Below are 14,580 nucleotides of genomic sequence, written 5' to 3'. Positions count from 1 at the left end.
TACTGCCTCGGTTATTCAACACCAAGGAAACTTGTGTGCTAGACATATTGACAAAAATCACTGCCTGGCCCCCAAGCAGAGAGCAAATTTCTGCCTAAAAATCTCATCTTGTAGACTCCTTTACTGAGTAGATGTCGCTCAGATTTTTAACCAGGCACATCAAACCATTTCGTTTGTGTGCTCGACATTACATTCAGATGTAAACATTCATTTTGCCTCACAGTGATCAAGTCTTGTGGGATTCTTAATGATCCTGAATTGGCTTTTGCCATCTTCAGTGGTAGGAAAGAAACTCCCCAAAACACAGGTATTTGCTTAGTTGGAAAAATGACCCTTTGGCTTTCCCAAACATGGCACTAGAGGAGCATGACCACATATGGTTCTGTACCTCTCCAGCTGAGCACAGTGAAATATTTTTACCACCTGAGCATCAGCATCTGGAACTGCCAACCTAGGAGCATCCAGAATGTCTTGGTTTCAGCAAGTCCAGCCAAACATGCAAACCCCCAACGCCCTGTTTCCTCCTGCTCTCTCTCACCCTATCCCCCAGAGTTTCTCTGTTGTCCCTCTCACTGGAGCTGGACTAAGCTGACAGCTCCAGCACACCACTGTGCCCTGCTTGGGCAGGAGGGAAACCCGAAGTCCCAGGCAATGGGACTGCTTCTTGTGTTGTCCTTGCAGCGCAATAAAACAAAAGCAGGATACACTGAGTAATTATCTAAGATAATGTGGCGATCTCAACATTTCTGAGGAAGATGGAGCAGTCAGCAGTGGTCTTCTCTCAAGCACAAGTGACCAAAGCTTCCTCTGTCAAGGTAAGCACCTCCTCTTCCTTCATCATCAGCCTCCCTCAAAAATTTGCTGTGTTACCAGTATCATTTAAAGAGCTTGAGTAAATTATGGTAACTGATCGTATCAATATAATCTGCATTGAAGATACTTGTGCTCCAGAGAGTGGAAACAAAAGCAGTCTTTGATGAAAACTGCACTGGTGCCCATTAAAACAACAACAGTGCAGCTCTGGGCCCTTGGTGCTGGAGTACCTCATCCTCAAAACAGAGGATAAAATGAATCATCTGAAGGAGCAAATGGAAGAGACCCCACAAATTATGCCTACTTTAAGCATTACCAAGAAGGGAGTCTACAGGTAAAACTGAACGATTACCAGACAATGGTACATGCTCGATGGCTGTAGGATGAGGGAACGGATGGTGCCTCCAAAAGCAGAAGGCTACAGCCTGCACCGTAATGCAGTACTCAAGTTATCTGTTCAGAACCACCTAGAAACCAGCATCAACCTTCTTTTCAATTAACATCATATCGCTAAGAACAGAAGGATGTCACTCATGAAGTGGACATCAAACCAGAGAAGGAAAACATTTGATCTCATTTCTTTTTAAGCATGAAATAGTTAAAAGGTAACGATCTGTTTAGTGGAGTGATTAGACAACTCTCAGAAGGTATTTTTTAGGTGTGAGTGGAGCTACTCAGGCCCTCTTCCTATGTATGGTTAGTCTGAGGTTACAGCTTTGTGCAGGTGTCTCTAGAGCTAGCAAACCTAGCGCCATTTACGATGGAAACACGTTGACCTCACTAGGTAACACTCAATTTTCTCTCCTAGCTGAGATAAAAAAAACCCCAACTTGCTGTTCAAGCCCATAAACTGCCTAATGGTGAGAGTTTAACCCACTGAATTCAGCTACACCCAAGTGAAATGCAGCAGAGAAGAGGTGGCTCAGGACAACAACTTCCGAATTAATGCATCCTTGTAGAAAAGAGGGTACATTCATTAAACCAAAGTTTTCATCTAAAAATAATTGTTCTAACGGAGCAAGCCATAGGTGCACATTATTTACAGAGTTAAAAAACAAACAAACAAAAAAATCACTACTACTTCTATGGAAATCATTGCATGAGTAACTGCTGCTTGAGCAATGCTCCACACATGAACTGCTCAGCACTGAATGCAGGTTCTCTGTGTAAGCAGAGGTTTTCCCCTACATCTACATTTCTGCATTTACTGGTTCATTGAACACTGTCATTTTCAAAATAATAGGTAAGGATAACAGAACATAAATTGTTAAGACAACTGAACCATAAAAATGAATCTTCCAAACCACAGCGAGCAGTATCTTGTTATTTACAGAGTAGCGCAGTATCAGGAACACAGATGGGAAGGTACTACACATAAATGACATTGTTCTACACCTACAGAATCAAGAATGTTTAAGGACAGTTTACATGACAATCAACATTACAAATCTTAATACAAACAAGAAGGAAATCAAAAGGAGAGGACTTTTCAAAAGGTATCTGTATGAAGTGCTCCTACCAGTTTTTACATTTTCCCTTACAACGATGGCACAAGTTATTTACACTGTTAGTATAGAGTATCAGTTACTGGGCAATTACCACTGCTATCCAACGACCTCAGTGACCAGTACGGGATTTACCTTTTCAAAGTCACACCTGGTGGGCAGAAACACAAGAAACTTGGAAAAGGGTTTGTTGTCTCCAATTTGTTTGTCTTGCATTACCAAGGGACTTTCTTTCCAGGACAATGTGAATGGACATGCTGAGGGACTGACGTCCTCATTACATCACTGATACGCAGAGATTTGTATTTCATCAGTATTAACACCTACAACGCAGTGTTTGGTATTCAGCCAGAAACTGAAATCTGTGTTCTTTCCTGAGGTTGCAAGTTAATGCATCACAAAGTGCAGCTCCCAGTGCTTTTTAAAAGTCATGACCATATGTTACCGAAAATGACAACTCCCAGCTTGGCATAGCTTCGCTGAGGGTCAGAATTTCCATCTCATGGAGAAATACTCTGGGAAAACAGACAAAGAAAGTCCAGTGGAACAAACAGCGTTCCAGAGATGGTGCTTATTTTCACCCTCCTGAGCAAGCACGGAGACCAGAACCCTGAGGCCAGGGCTGTCTCTGCAGGGGCCTCACTGTTTTTTTTCTGCCCTGGCACTGACCAACTTCCCTACTGGCTGCTGTCCTCAGAATTCCTCTGAAAGGCAGTTCCTGAGGTTTTTGGTGATTAGAGGAACAGGAAATTGGTACGCAGACAATCCTATTCATTTTCCAACACTCAAGTGCTATTTCAGTTTTTATAAACTTGTGCCTCAACTATATAACTATGTACTGGAAATACAGTGCGATCTACTACAGAAATCTAGGGAGGACTTAAAAAAATACTTTTACTATAAAAAAAAAGGGAGGGGGTGTGTAAAAATACAGATGCTTCCTAGGCTTCATAATTATCCAAAACATTGATGTGGGAGTTACCTCATATGGCTACATGGACAGGTCCACAGATATTTTTCTGGTGAGAGAAAGGACCTTTCCAGAACTTCTTTATCTGTGGCCAAATAGTTTATACAGTAGTTTTAAGTGATTGTCTGAGGAAAGGCCAAGAAAAACTTGGCGGGGACTCTGCCACCTCTGCAGAGATCTCTGGAAGACCAATTTACAGGCTGCAGGGCGCAACCCAAGTCCCCGCCTCTATCACCAGGTAATTTATAGGGTGATTCAGAAAAGCAGAAGAATCCAGAGTTCATCATCCCTTTATTCCTTCAATAGTTCAGTGAGCAAAGAGCGAGCCCAGTAACTTTCAGACTTCAGCCGTGTTACTCAGTAAGTTAAAAACTGGGATTCACAATTCGCTTCACAGGCGCACGCCTGTAGCCCAGCAGTCACTCGCTTCCCATGTCATGTAGCCTCGTGCTTCTGAGCAGCATTTAGCAACACTACGACTACATCCAGAGTGTTAAGGTATACACAAGCGTTACTGTGGTGTGCTGCAGTGGCTCACGAAACAACCGGTTTTTCCTTCAGAAAAAACCATCTCAAGGATTCTAACACTTGTCCTATGTAGCTCGGTTTGTTTATTGTTGTTTGGGGTTGTTTTATTCCAAACCATGCCTGACCTGACAAAATCTACTTGGTTAAGCCAAGTAATCTACTTGCAAGAATGTTATGGACATGAGTTATAACTTTCTATCTTTTTTTAGTGGTAGGTAACGATCCTGATTCTTTGGAATTTACTCGCCTATGTGTTTTTCCGATTAGCAGAACCTGACAGCTCTTTGCAGGTATTGCTTCTAAGGACGCAGGCACAAATGCTTGTGAAGGCACTTTCCCCAAAAAGCTTCCAAGATTTTAATTATTAATCACACATAGGGCAAACTTTCTGAACACTAGTGCAACGTACTATTACTGCTCTCGTATCAGAGCCCACAGCAGACAGAACTGAACTCTGGTTACTGGAGAGATTGGTTGGCTTGTTTTGTAAGTTAAATTAACCCTTTTTCTAAAGGCACAGGATATAATTTTCATTTGACACTTAGTAGGAAAAGGAGATTTTCCCACTTCAGGAATCTTTAAAAAGCCTGTCTTGCAGCAGACCACTGGATTCATTCATGCCATCATCTTCTTTTTTCAAGAAAAATATTACAGTTTAAAGCCTTTTTCGTTGTATCTATGGATCGTCACACAGCCGTGATACGATACCGGCCGGGGCATGGCTGCTACTCCTGTGATAATGCCTGTTGCAGGGTCATAACAAAGAATAGTGTCTGTGGCTTCGCCATTTTCTCGTCTTCCACCAAGGATATAGATTTTTCCATTACACACAGACATGCCACAATTCTCCTGTTTCAAAATACACAAAAGAATACATGATTATTTAAAAAACAAGACCTCAGTTCCTGCAGATCTACCCCAGTGCAGGATGGCTACAACTTGTAAACAGACCAGCCTCTACTATTCCCTCCTGAAAGGGCCAAGGCAGAGAGCTCAGTAATCGGGGAAAGCAGCAGCAGAAAAGGCTATTTCAAGTCTGAGCCTTCAGGACACATAGCTCAGACAGTTGAGCGCTCTGCTTACCATTTAAACACCTGAGATAAGGAAAGGAGGAGAGAACAAAGGTTTTCAGGAGAGGGACCACAGGAGGTGCTATTAATGCAAAAAACAGGGAACGAGGAGAAGCACTTCAGAGGAGTAACAGAAAAGAGGAGAGGAAAAAAGCCATGACTAAGAAAAGAGTAGGTAAGAAAAAGACAGCATTATGTCTTACTTGAAACACAGAGACAGGATTTTACTTCTCCCTTAAAAGCAGGCATGGATAAAACATTCCTTTACATAAAGAACACAGATCAAACCAGAGGAACAAGGCAAGAAAAAGAACAAACTTCTGTTGAGGCAGATAGTGTAGAGTGTGTGACTGATGTTTTAAAATAGGGAAAATCAACTGATACACCCACTTTACTACCCAGGGGAGGTATTTTAAAGCTCTGCTCAGTATTCTGTATGTGGAAGGGACACACCTCTCGCTGTGTAAGCCAGACACGTCTGTACCATACAGTGGGGTTTTTTTTACACTGTAAAAACAGCCTTCAGTATTTTTATTATGTTGAAAGGCTTTAATCAAGTATAAGGCAGCTACTATCTTCAGTCTAAATTACAACATCCAGAAGAACTTGACAGAAATCAATTCCTATACTGTTAGAACATCATCCATGATCCTGTTACACTGTCCTCCAAGAGTAACTACTCTCAAACAAAAAGTCTGGACTGGTAACAGAGACACCCAGCTGAGAAGTAGCTGGTTTGGAAACTTCCTCTTCTGTGGGGTTCTGAATTCTGCAGATGAAGAAGTAAGGCAAGAATAGAACCAGGGATGCCATTTTAACAGGGTTAAACTCATTTCATGCCAAGATAGTAATGTAAAAAAATACCTTTGGGAAGTCTAGGGCCCCTTCAGTGTGAATTACCTGTCTGCTGAATGTGTTCTGTACATGCATCCAGTAGTCCTCAACCGGATCATAGCAGTATATCGCTTTGGTAAGCCCGCCAGCAACATAGATCAGATTGTTTAAAGACACAGCCGTGATACATCTTTTTGCGATAGGGATAGTTGCGCGGAGCAGCCAGGAGTTAGTATCGGGATCGTAAGACTGAACCTGAAAGCAGATACATGGATTTCAGATGAGAAACCTAACAGTAACTCGGCACACCCACACAGGTCATACAAGGAGAGCCAAAGAAGCAATACCTGGTGGGCAGTATCTCAGCACGGAAACGAAGTCAGTATAAATATAGGTCCACGTATCAATAACATCTATATAAGCACAACATTCGGCATTATTTTCCTAACACTCAGGTTTAAGAATTCACAGAACTTCCAAAGCCTAGGACAGGATCCATGAAGGAGACCACAGTAACTGTGTGTTACTGAGTTAACATTTTCTCCTCTCTATTTTTAGTATTGTGTAATTCCATACTCCATTCAGCACAACAATGAAAACAGATCTCTCTGTACGATCTGGTTTTAAACAGCAATCCCGTTCACTGTGGATAGAAAACCTCATCAAATACAACTAACCAACCTTGTCAGAACACGTGTTGTCATCAGGACCACCCCCGATCACGAACAGTTTGCCAACACAGCTGGTGACTGCTGGAGAGCTCACAGCTTCTTTAAGGGGAGCCACCTCTGTCCAGCGATTGGAGAACGAGTCATAGCACTCAACGCTGCTCAGGCGGTTCTGTCCATCATACCCTCCAACGACATAGACCTGGGCAGAGTGGTGAAAACTATCATCATTTCATTGTTAGAGTAGTTAATACACTTAAATATGGAATTAATTTAAAGCTGCAAGAATCCCAATTTACTTGGTGTGTGGAGGGGTACCTTCCTCAAATTTTTAATTTATACAGAGGAGGAAAAGGTCTAAAAGTCACTGGTAAAGACTCCCTAGAGAGTTCTGTTCAGTCACACATGGAATAACACTGCCAACACCCCCCAAAATCACAGTATTATTAATACTGAGATTGCCATTCCAATAGGAGATTTTTTTCAATTTCCTGGTTTGAATGCCACAGGCAAATCCAGACACTTCTTTGCTTCCCAACAAATTGCTTCTGGGGGATGAGAGACTTCAATGACAAAAAAAAAGCCCAAAAAACCCACTGAAGTGCAACATGATTTTCGTGTCCACACGTAGTGTCTGACTGATAAACAGCCCAATTTTTAAAAATACTCTTTTATTTGAAAATATGTATTTGATCGGAAATACAAAGTAATACTGAATATATCCACATTTTCTCCACTGTTTTCTTCGATACAGCAAACATCCTTACTGTAAAAATATTATAAATATACTTCTCTTACTTTACCAAGAAGAACAGCCATTTTATGACGCCATCTGCCTTTATTTAAGGAGGCAACTCTGATCCAAATGTTGAGTTGAGAGTTATAAATCCAAACATCCCGGCTATTGATTCTTCCACCTTTGAAAACAAAAATATGCTAATCCGAGTAAATTCGTTACTGAATGAGAAATGTTAACTATTAACACAGCCCTCTCCAGCAGGCAATGAGAACTTTACACCCTTTTCAGGTAATACAAATGTCTGCCTGTAGTTCAGACTGAGAAAGTCAGTTCCTGCGGATTTCAGACATGAAAACACACAGTAACTTGTTCTACTTGGGTGTGCCTTTCCTGGGAGCACTCCGAGATCATGTTCCATCAGCTCTTGAGGCTGGAATGCACTTTAAAGGTTTTGCCCATGCTCTTCAGATGTCTTTTAGTGTCACTACCTGGGTGAGACGCTCGAGATCTTCACACGTTAACCATGTGCCGTGAGGCACATCCCTCACACCTCTGATTTGGTTTGTGCATCCAACCCCTTCGTTCTGTATTTTGCTCAAAGAACACAGGTGCTGCACATCTGAGGAGAGAGTCTCCTTGGTTACATTAACACACGGGGCTTGGTGTCTAAACCCAGCTGTAGCCAGTAACTCACCCTTGCTGAAAGACTGAATGGGAGGTGTCTGAAAACCTGCCACTGCTCATTGCACTGTAAAAAGCTGGTGTAAATGGATCCCCAACTCAAGTGCTGAAAGGAACTTGTTTCCATTTCACATTCTCGTGATGAGAGTAAGGTTTAACTGTTTTCTTTGGGAGTTTAGGCAGCCAGATGATGGAAGCGAGTCACCAGCAATGCTGGTGCTCCCAGGCAACTGCTGTTTTTCACTGCCACAAAGCACATTTTGTAGCAGAGAAAATGCTGCTGGGAACAGATGGCTCGATATTTTTTGCTTATAATTCTTCCAACTGTTGCTGCAAACAGGCCAGAAAACACTTCTGTCCACAGTAAGATTGCTTTGGAGCTGGTGTTTACCCTTGACTTTCAGTTGAGCTTCTGGAAGTTCACAGGACAAAGATCTGTCACCCTACATCAAAAAACAACCAAACCAAACCAACCCCCAAAGACAAGACAGAAGTCTTGAATTGTTTAAGATTATTCACCTGAAACAAGGATATCATTCCGCAGAGCACACACTGCATACTCAGACTTGGTGAACTCTGGAAGTTTAGCCAGCGACTTCCACTCTCCTGTTACAGGATCGTAGCACTCGGTGTATGGCAAGTTAAACCCTCCAACTCGTTCACAGCCTCCAACAACAACTATCACCTCAGAATAACCAGTTGATCTAAAAAAGGAAGCACAGAAAACTAAGATGTAGGAGATATTTATTAGCATACAGAAGCCAAACAACATTGTCTTCAAAACTATAAGAATATTGGAAAATCTACTATTTAGCATCAATTTCTACAGCAAAGAAAAAAAAAAAAAAAAAAGAGTAATTTATCAGCCAGAGGTTTTCATGGTTTCCAGCCATCTCATTCCACAGCAGGTTCCACACCAACAGGCTCTGTGTAAGTGGAGTTGCCCTGCACAATGTTCTATGTAAAAATCAAATAATCACACCACACAGAAAGCCCTTACTCTAATAATATTTTTCCTTTGACTGTGTACATAGAGACAACAGAAATGGAGTTCAAGAGAGACCTGAGATAAGCAATCTGTTTCCAATTAAAACCAGTCCCCATGTCCTGTCTGTCACCTCCTTACTACCCCCCAAAACTCTACAAAATCCTTTACAATCCTACTTTACAAGGCTTAAAAAAAAAGAAGTTTTCCGTTATTTCCTGGAAAGAAAATAAAACGTGGAGACACCGCGCAGTTAAAATGGTGAAGAACAAGTGTAGTGGTAGAAGGAAACATTAAGAAATGCCGAAATAAAAATTGAAGCCTAAGACAAAAACTAAAACTCAGTGTGAAAAATCAGGCATTAGACAGTTGCAATATACACAAATAAGCCTTGAAATTCTATTCCACATGCTTATTCTCCTTCTGCATGATACATGTTCTATCTTCACAGCGATAACAAAACTTGTTATGTGTTAATCCACATTTAAATGTGGAGAATCAACTAACCACCTCTGACGTGAAATCAAACTATGGCCAACTTTTATTCCTCCTCTCAAAGGTATTCATTCTCATAAGCATTTGGCAAAATCCTTCCTTTCCAGCGCATTTTTAGATTAAAAGGTTTTGCCCTGATGCAGTTATTTCAAGGACTGCTGTCTATCAAGTAAACCTAGTTAGCCCTTCCATCTCCTTGTCACCACACACTGCCATTTAAATACACCACACGTATTTCTACTTGGGGGACTTTATTTAGGCGAAATGATCAGGTTCTCTAATGAAGACACGTATCTGAGGAAGCATACTTACATACCTGAGCTAGTCAGGGGAAACACTCTTCGGCTGCTCAGCTCCGAAGTCACGCTCGTTCCTGGTTTCTATGTATTTACCGTTACCGTTTTTTGCTTTTTTGAGGAACATCTCTGAAAAGAATCTCTCAAAGGATAAGAGAGGGGAAGTTCCTGTGCCAGCAAAGCATTACCCAGGGAGAGAATTTCATTACAAGCATTATGCTCGCCTCAATTACCCTTCGAAGCAAGCCCAGCTAACGGTACATACAGAGAGCCTGCTCATTACTTTCTGGGTTAGAATTAAGGCCTCGACCTACTGAAAAGCTTATTGTACCAGATTATCAATCTTTATTTTACAACTAAATGAATCAAAAATCTTTGATGGGAGAGAACACTTTGTCAATTGCTATGATGGAGTTTTGTTCTTTAAAGAAAATATTAATGTAGTGCAAACCCACGCAAAACACTTTCCCAACATTTCAGTACCTCTATAATCATACATTCTCTTAGTTAAGAAAGATTTTCTCCATTACATTTTCTCAAAGGAGTCTTGCGCTGCATAGGTTTTTGCAAAAGACAGGGCAGATCAGCTAAAAAAAAAGTTAAAAACATGGGAGTAAACGAACAGGCTAATTCCAGACAAGAACCAAGGATATATTTGAACGGGGATCAGAAAAAGCCACGATCTCAATCGGTGGTAGAGAAAGTCTACCTTGTAGCCCTGAGAAGAAATGGTGTGAGCAAAGTAAGAGGTGAGCTAAAACAGGCACCAGAGAGACTCCAGGGGACACCCTCCGGTACCGCCTCTACAGCCTGGGTAGTAAGTGGGAATACAGACAGAAAGGAAAAGTGAAATAAAAACTCATCTCCTTGGGGGAAAAATAAGAGACGACACAAAGCTTCCTGAAGGCAACCAAAAAGAATGTGTTAAAAATGTATAAACATAATAAATTCCAACTGGTTAAAGAGAATATTCAGCTGCTGTTACCAGGCAGCGCAGCAGAACCGGTGTGATTGAAGAATTCCCAGGCACGCGGCAGGAAGAGCCGGGTTGGTTTTGTACATGGAAAAGGACTATTGCTCACTGCTTGATCTGGCCTGGGGATCTGCTGTGCACACCACCAGCAGGGGACAAGAGAGCCTGAAAAGGAGCCTGAGAGACAACCTCATGGTGTCACTATGTCCTTGCAAGTACGGGACTGAAAAGCTCTTCAAAAAGACTTTCTGCATTTGTCAGCCGTGCCTGGTGGTAGAAGAGCAAGAGGGCAACTGTTACACCACGTTTTAAACTCTTGTTTACTTCAGGTAACTCTTCAATGGCTTCAAAAAGAAAAAAAAAAACAACAACTGTGACCTGCCATCCAAGCTGCCCTTCTGATGAAGGGGTAGAACCCGCTCCCGTTGTAGGTGCAGACATATCCATACAAGGAAGCATCACCAATTTCCAGAGGTTTCAGTAAAAGCTCTGGTGTGGGAATTCCTGATCCTGCAGCCTGTCTGCTTTTAGAAACAGTTTACATAAACCAAGAAACTGGAGGAAGGCAAGAAAGAAAAGAAAGAACTCTCCAGCATCCTCTCCACCCCAGAAATGCCCAGAAAAGGTGTGATGACACCATGGTGGAGGAGGGACCTGGTAACTGTTTTAAACATGACCTCCTTTGATATAGGCAACAGAAACGAAATGAGAAAACTATTCCACAAAAATAATACAGAAAAGGGGACAAAAAAAGTCTTGCTGGGAGGCCAGCCAGTTTGTCCCTTTGTCAATGACATCTCTTGTTCCTGCCTACTTGAATTCACAGTGCAGTTTAATAAGCTCAGTGGTAAAACCCCACAAAATCCCAAACCAACAGCCCTCCCAGCTTCAGAAATCACTTGCAGTAGGCGAGGCACCTCGCTGACAAACCAGAATGCTCCACTGAGGCCAGTCACGTTCTCAGCACAGACACACGAGGCACTCTGACAAAACTGTTAGGTCTGAGGGTATTTGATTTCTTTATCACATCGAGTTACGAACATACACCCACCACCACACCAGATACCACAAGGTACTGCCCCCCTCCAACTGCACATGAATCAAGGAGGTCTCTGGGCTGAAGTCCCACATCCCTCCCTCAGGCCCAGACTCACAGAAATGATCAAGTTTCCAAACACCCGTGAACCAAAAGTTTCCAAAGATACTCCACGGCAGCTTACAGCTTAGAAAACCTGGCAGCAGGGCTGCAAGGAGTTGAAGAGCTGCTTCTCTCATGGTAGGATTGAAGACTGGAAAGCCACTAATGGGGCAAATCCTTGCCAACTATTTTTCTCATGCTTAAACACATGTCGAAAAAAAACAAAGGTTGCCTGCACAGTCACCGTACAGAACCACATCTGACTAAGAGCAAACAAAGAGGAGCAACAACTCACACAATCTGTTTGTCCAGCCCAGATCATTGCATCACCTTCACAGAACACATGACTTTACAACTACAGCTTCAGGCAGCTGGAGTTCACAACAAACTCTCGTGTCAGCTATCATGGGGAGGAAAGGCTTTTGCTGGGAAAATATTTTTCAGGAAAAAAATAATCATAACCACCATTGCTCATAAACGCCACAAATGGACTCTTCCTCATTGCTTCTGGCAGATTCAGTCACCTGTTTGTGTAACACATTATTAAGCAGCAGCAATTCTGAATTATTAATATATCATAGAACAGGCATGAAATAGCTCAGGAACTGCTTCATAATTCTTAAAAAATGCAGGATTTAGCTTCTTTACAGTTAAGGACCTGCTGTTCTGTGTCTCTTGTCCACCTGTAAAGTATTTGTGACACAGCAAGTGAATGCTTTGCATATACATCCCATCACTTCACAGGCTGCTGTACACTCACATGGCTTCAGCAGAAACAGAACAAAGGATGGCAAATGCAATAGTTTACCTGCTACAGCACAGCAAGTTCTTCTCAAGACACTGTTGTAAGAAATAAGATCTTACCTAGCAAAGGTTAACCTTTAGAAAACATTTTACTTGCAAGGCAATGCAACTTCACTTACCCCAACAGCAGTTTATTTCACAGCAATAAACTGATCTGTGCACAAAGACTCACTTAGGAACATTTTCAAGACATGTGTGAGCTTCGTATGTTGTGAGGAAGTACCGAAGCGTAACTGTAGTGGCTCCAGAATGCAAAATAAAAATGATCTGCAAGAGATCTTTCTCTGGGCACGTGTACATCAAACATCTGTACATCAACTACATTCTTCTCCTACAGAAATAAGGGGGAAAAAAATGTTTTTCCTCACCTGCGTGGCCTAGTTCTGGGAGACATCATCTCATTTCCAAGGATATGGTATCGCCTTGCTTCATGCAGCAGCTGATAGCACTCTGGGGAGTTCTGGATCAGCTGGTCCACTTCCACAGTCTGAACAAAGTAGTTGGGGTGTAACAACGGGAGCCTGACGTGCGTCAGAAGTTCATGTAACACCGGTCTTCGCAACTCAACCGCCCGGTACACCCAGCGCATGACAGCTTCAAACACCATCTCTTCCTTACTGATCACCAGTTCGTCGCTGCAGATGTAATCAATAAGCTCGTCTTTCCCCAGTTCGAGGAATTCTTCGTGCTGCGACACATCCTCAAACGTCTGCAGTGCAAAGTTCCTGCACTTGGTGAACAGCGTCTTGAGCGAGTGCGTATCTGCGAAGCGCTGGATTCCCAGGCAGTTGCACGGATCCAGCTGTTCTTCCAGGAACTTGGCGCAGGCGTCACGCAAAACACTGATCTGAAAGAGACTTGACGTTTCAAAGAGGTACTGCACGTTCTCCGTCGTGATTTTCACCTTGCCAGTGTACACGTACTGTAAAAAGCAATCCATAGCTTCAGCAAAAATGCCGTTGATCTCCACCAGCATCTCTCTGCTTTCCCTGTGATCGTTGCAAAACATGGCTCTGAAGTAGCTGCTGCAGGCTGAGAGCACCGCTCGATGGCAGGGAAACTCCCTTCCTTCCACACAGATAATAACATCTGTGAACAACCGGCTGTCTCGAAACTCGTTGAAGATCTGCAGAATGCTTTCGGCATGGGATGATCCCGAGGAGAAGTCGAAAAACTCAGGGCCTGACAACGATTTTGGGTCCATTTCAAAAACTTTCCGCTTGGTTGCAGGGGAATCTCGTATCCCGCTCTCCTCTCTATTCAGTCTGCGTCCCAAGATTAGTACCATTGTTACATCAGTTGGCTATAGAGTCATTGAGAAAAATTCGCAGAGTTCCTCCTTCGCAGTGCTACGGTCTGAAAAATTAAAACATCTCAGTATTCAGTCTGGTACATTCTTAATTTCATCACGAGAACTAGGCAAGAAGCTTATCTGGTCACTCTAAGAACTGGCACCATTCTTGACCTTTACCAGAGGTGACACAGGGCACATCACCGTGCGCCTTGCCCAGGGCAATGCAAGGTTATCTGCTACACGTTAAATACAAATACACACGTAGAACGGGTGTTGTGGGCGACAAGTTCTGGATGTCTCAGCACCGCTGGCATGGTTCAAGATAATAAAACCCAAGATCTCGGCTCCAGCACATCGCCTGACTGACAGAAGCCAAAGATTTCCCGGCTAAAGATCTTGGGCTTGTCTCATTTTTCAGTGTAACTCTCATTTCAGCTGGAGCCTCCAAGGACTACTAGAAGAGCACTAGTCTAAAAGGGAAGAAAAAGACTGTAATTTTCAAAATAAAGATTCAGTTGAGAAATCTCTCGATTTGCACTCTAGAGTCTATCGTAACAAAGACTTGTAATACTAGTGCTTAATAATGTTCAATTGTCTCAGTGAATAACCTTGACCATAAGTTTTCACCTGTTTGTTCAGCCCTAACATCTAAAAATGAGTTCACTGATAATCTGCCATTCAATTAGCGTAAACTGCTAGTGCACAAAACAGGATGAAAAAAGAGTTACGTTTGTGTGTGTAAAACTACTTTAAGTAAGAACCAAGGGCAACGTGCTGGGGACAGGGA

The 14,580-nt window shown here is 42.5% G+C and overlaps 1 protein-coding gene across 1 annotated transcript; it reads right to left on the bottom strand.

Annotated features, from left to right (window-relative positions):
- Nucleotides 1–4,326: 4,326 nt before the first annotated feature.
- Nucleotides 4,327–13,787, bottom strand: KLHL24 (kelch-like family member 24). Its single transcript, XM_010136574.1, has 6 exons — nucleotides 12,868–13,787; nucleotides 8,328–8,512; nucleotides 7,187–7,305; nucleotides 6,402–6,590; nucleotides 5,787–5,975; nucleotides 4,327–4,665 (listed from the first exon to the last, which is right to left on the bottom strand). Exons 1-6 carry the CDS (start codon nucleotides 13,785–13,787, stop codon nucleotides 4,465–4,467), a joined length of 1,803 nt encoding a protein of 600 aa, XP_010134876.1. The 3' UTR covers nucleotides 4,327–4,464.
- Nucleotides 13,788–14,580: the final 793 nt, after the last annotated feature.

Source organism: Buceros rhinoceros, unplaced genomic scaffold (genome assembly GCF_000710305.1).
Source record: "Buceros rhinoceros silvestris isolate BGI_N320 unplaced genomic scaffold, ASM71030v1 scaffold43645, whole genome shotgun sequence".
NCBI lineage: Eukaryota > Metazoa > Chordata > Aves > Bucerotiformes > Bucerotidae > Buceros > Buceros rhinoceros.
Note: the sequence above shows the minus strand (reverse complement) of the source record. Positions and strands in the feature narration are given on the sequence as shown.

What these genes read in the sequence shown, in the direction of transcription:
- KLHL24 (XM_010136574.1), bottom strand. Translation starts at nt 13,787, where the DNA reads ATGGTACTAATCTTGGGACGCAGACTGAATAGAGAGGAGAGCGGGATA. An exon ending in GAATGATATCCTTGTTTCAG is followed by an intron (nt 7,306 to 8,327) that starts GTGAATAATCTT and finishes TTGTTTTCAAAG; the next exon opens with GTGGAAGAATCAATAGCCGG. An exon ending in ACAACACGTGTTCTGACAAG is followed by an intron (nt 5,976 to 6,401) that starts GTTGGTTAGTTG and finishes ATCTGCTTTCAG; the next exon opens with GTTCAGTCTTACGATCCCGA.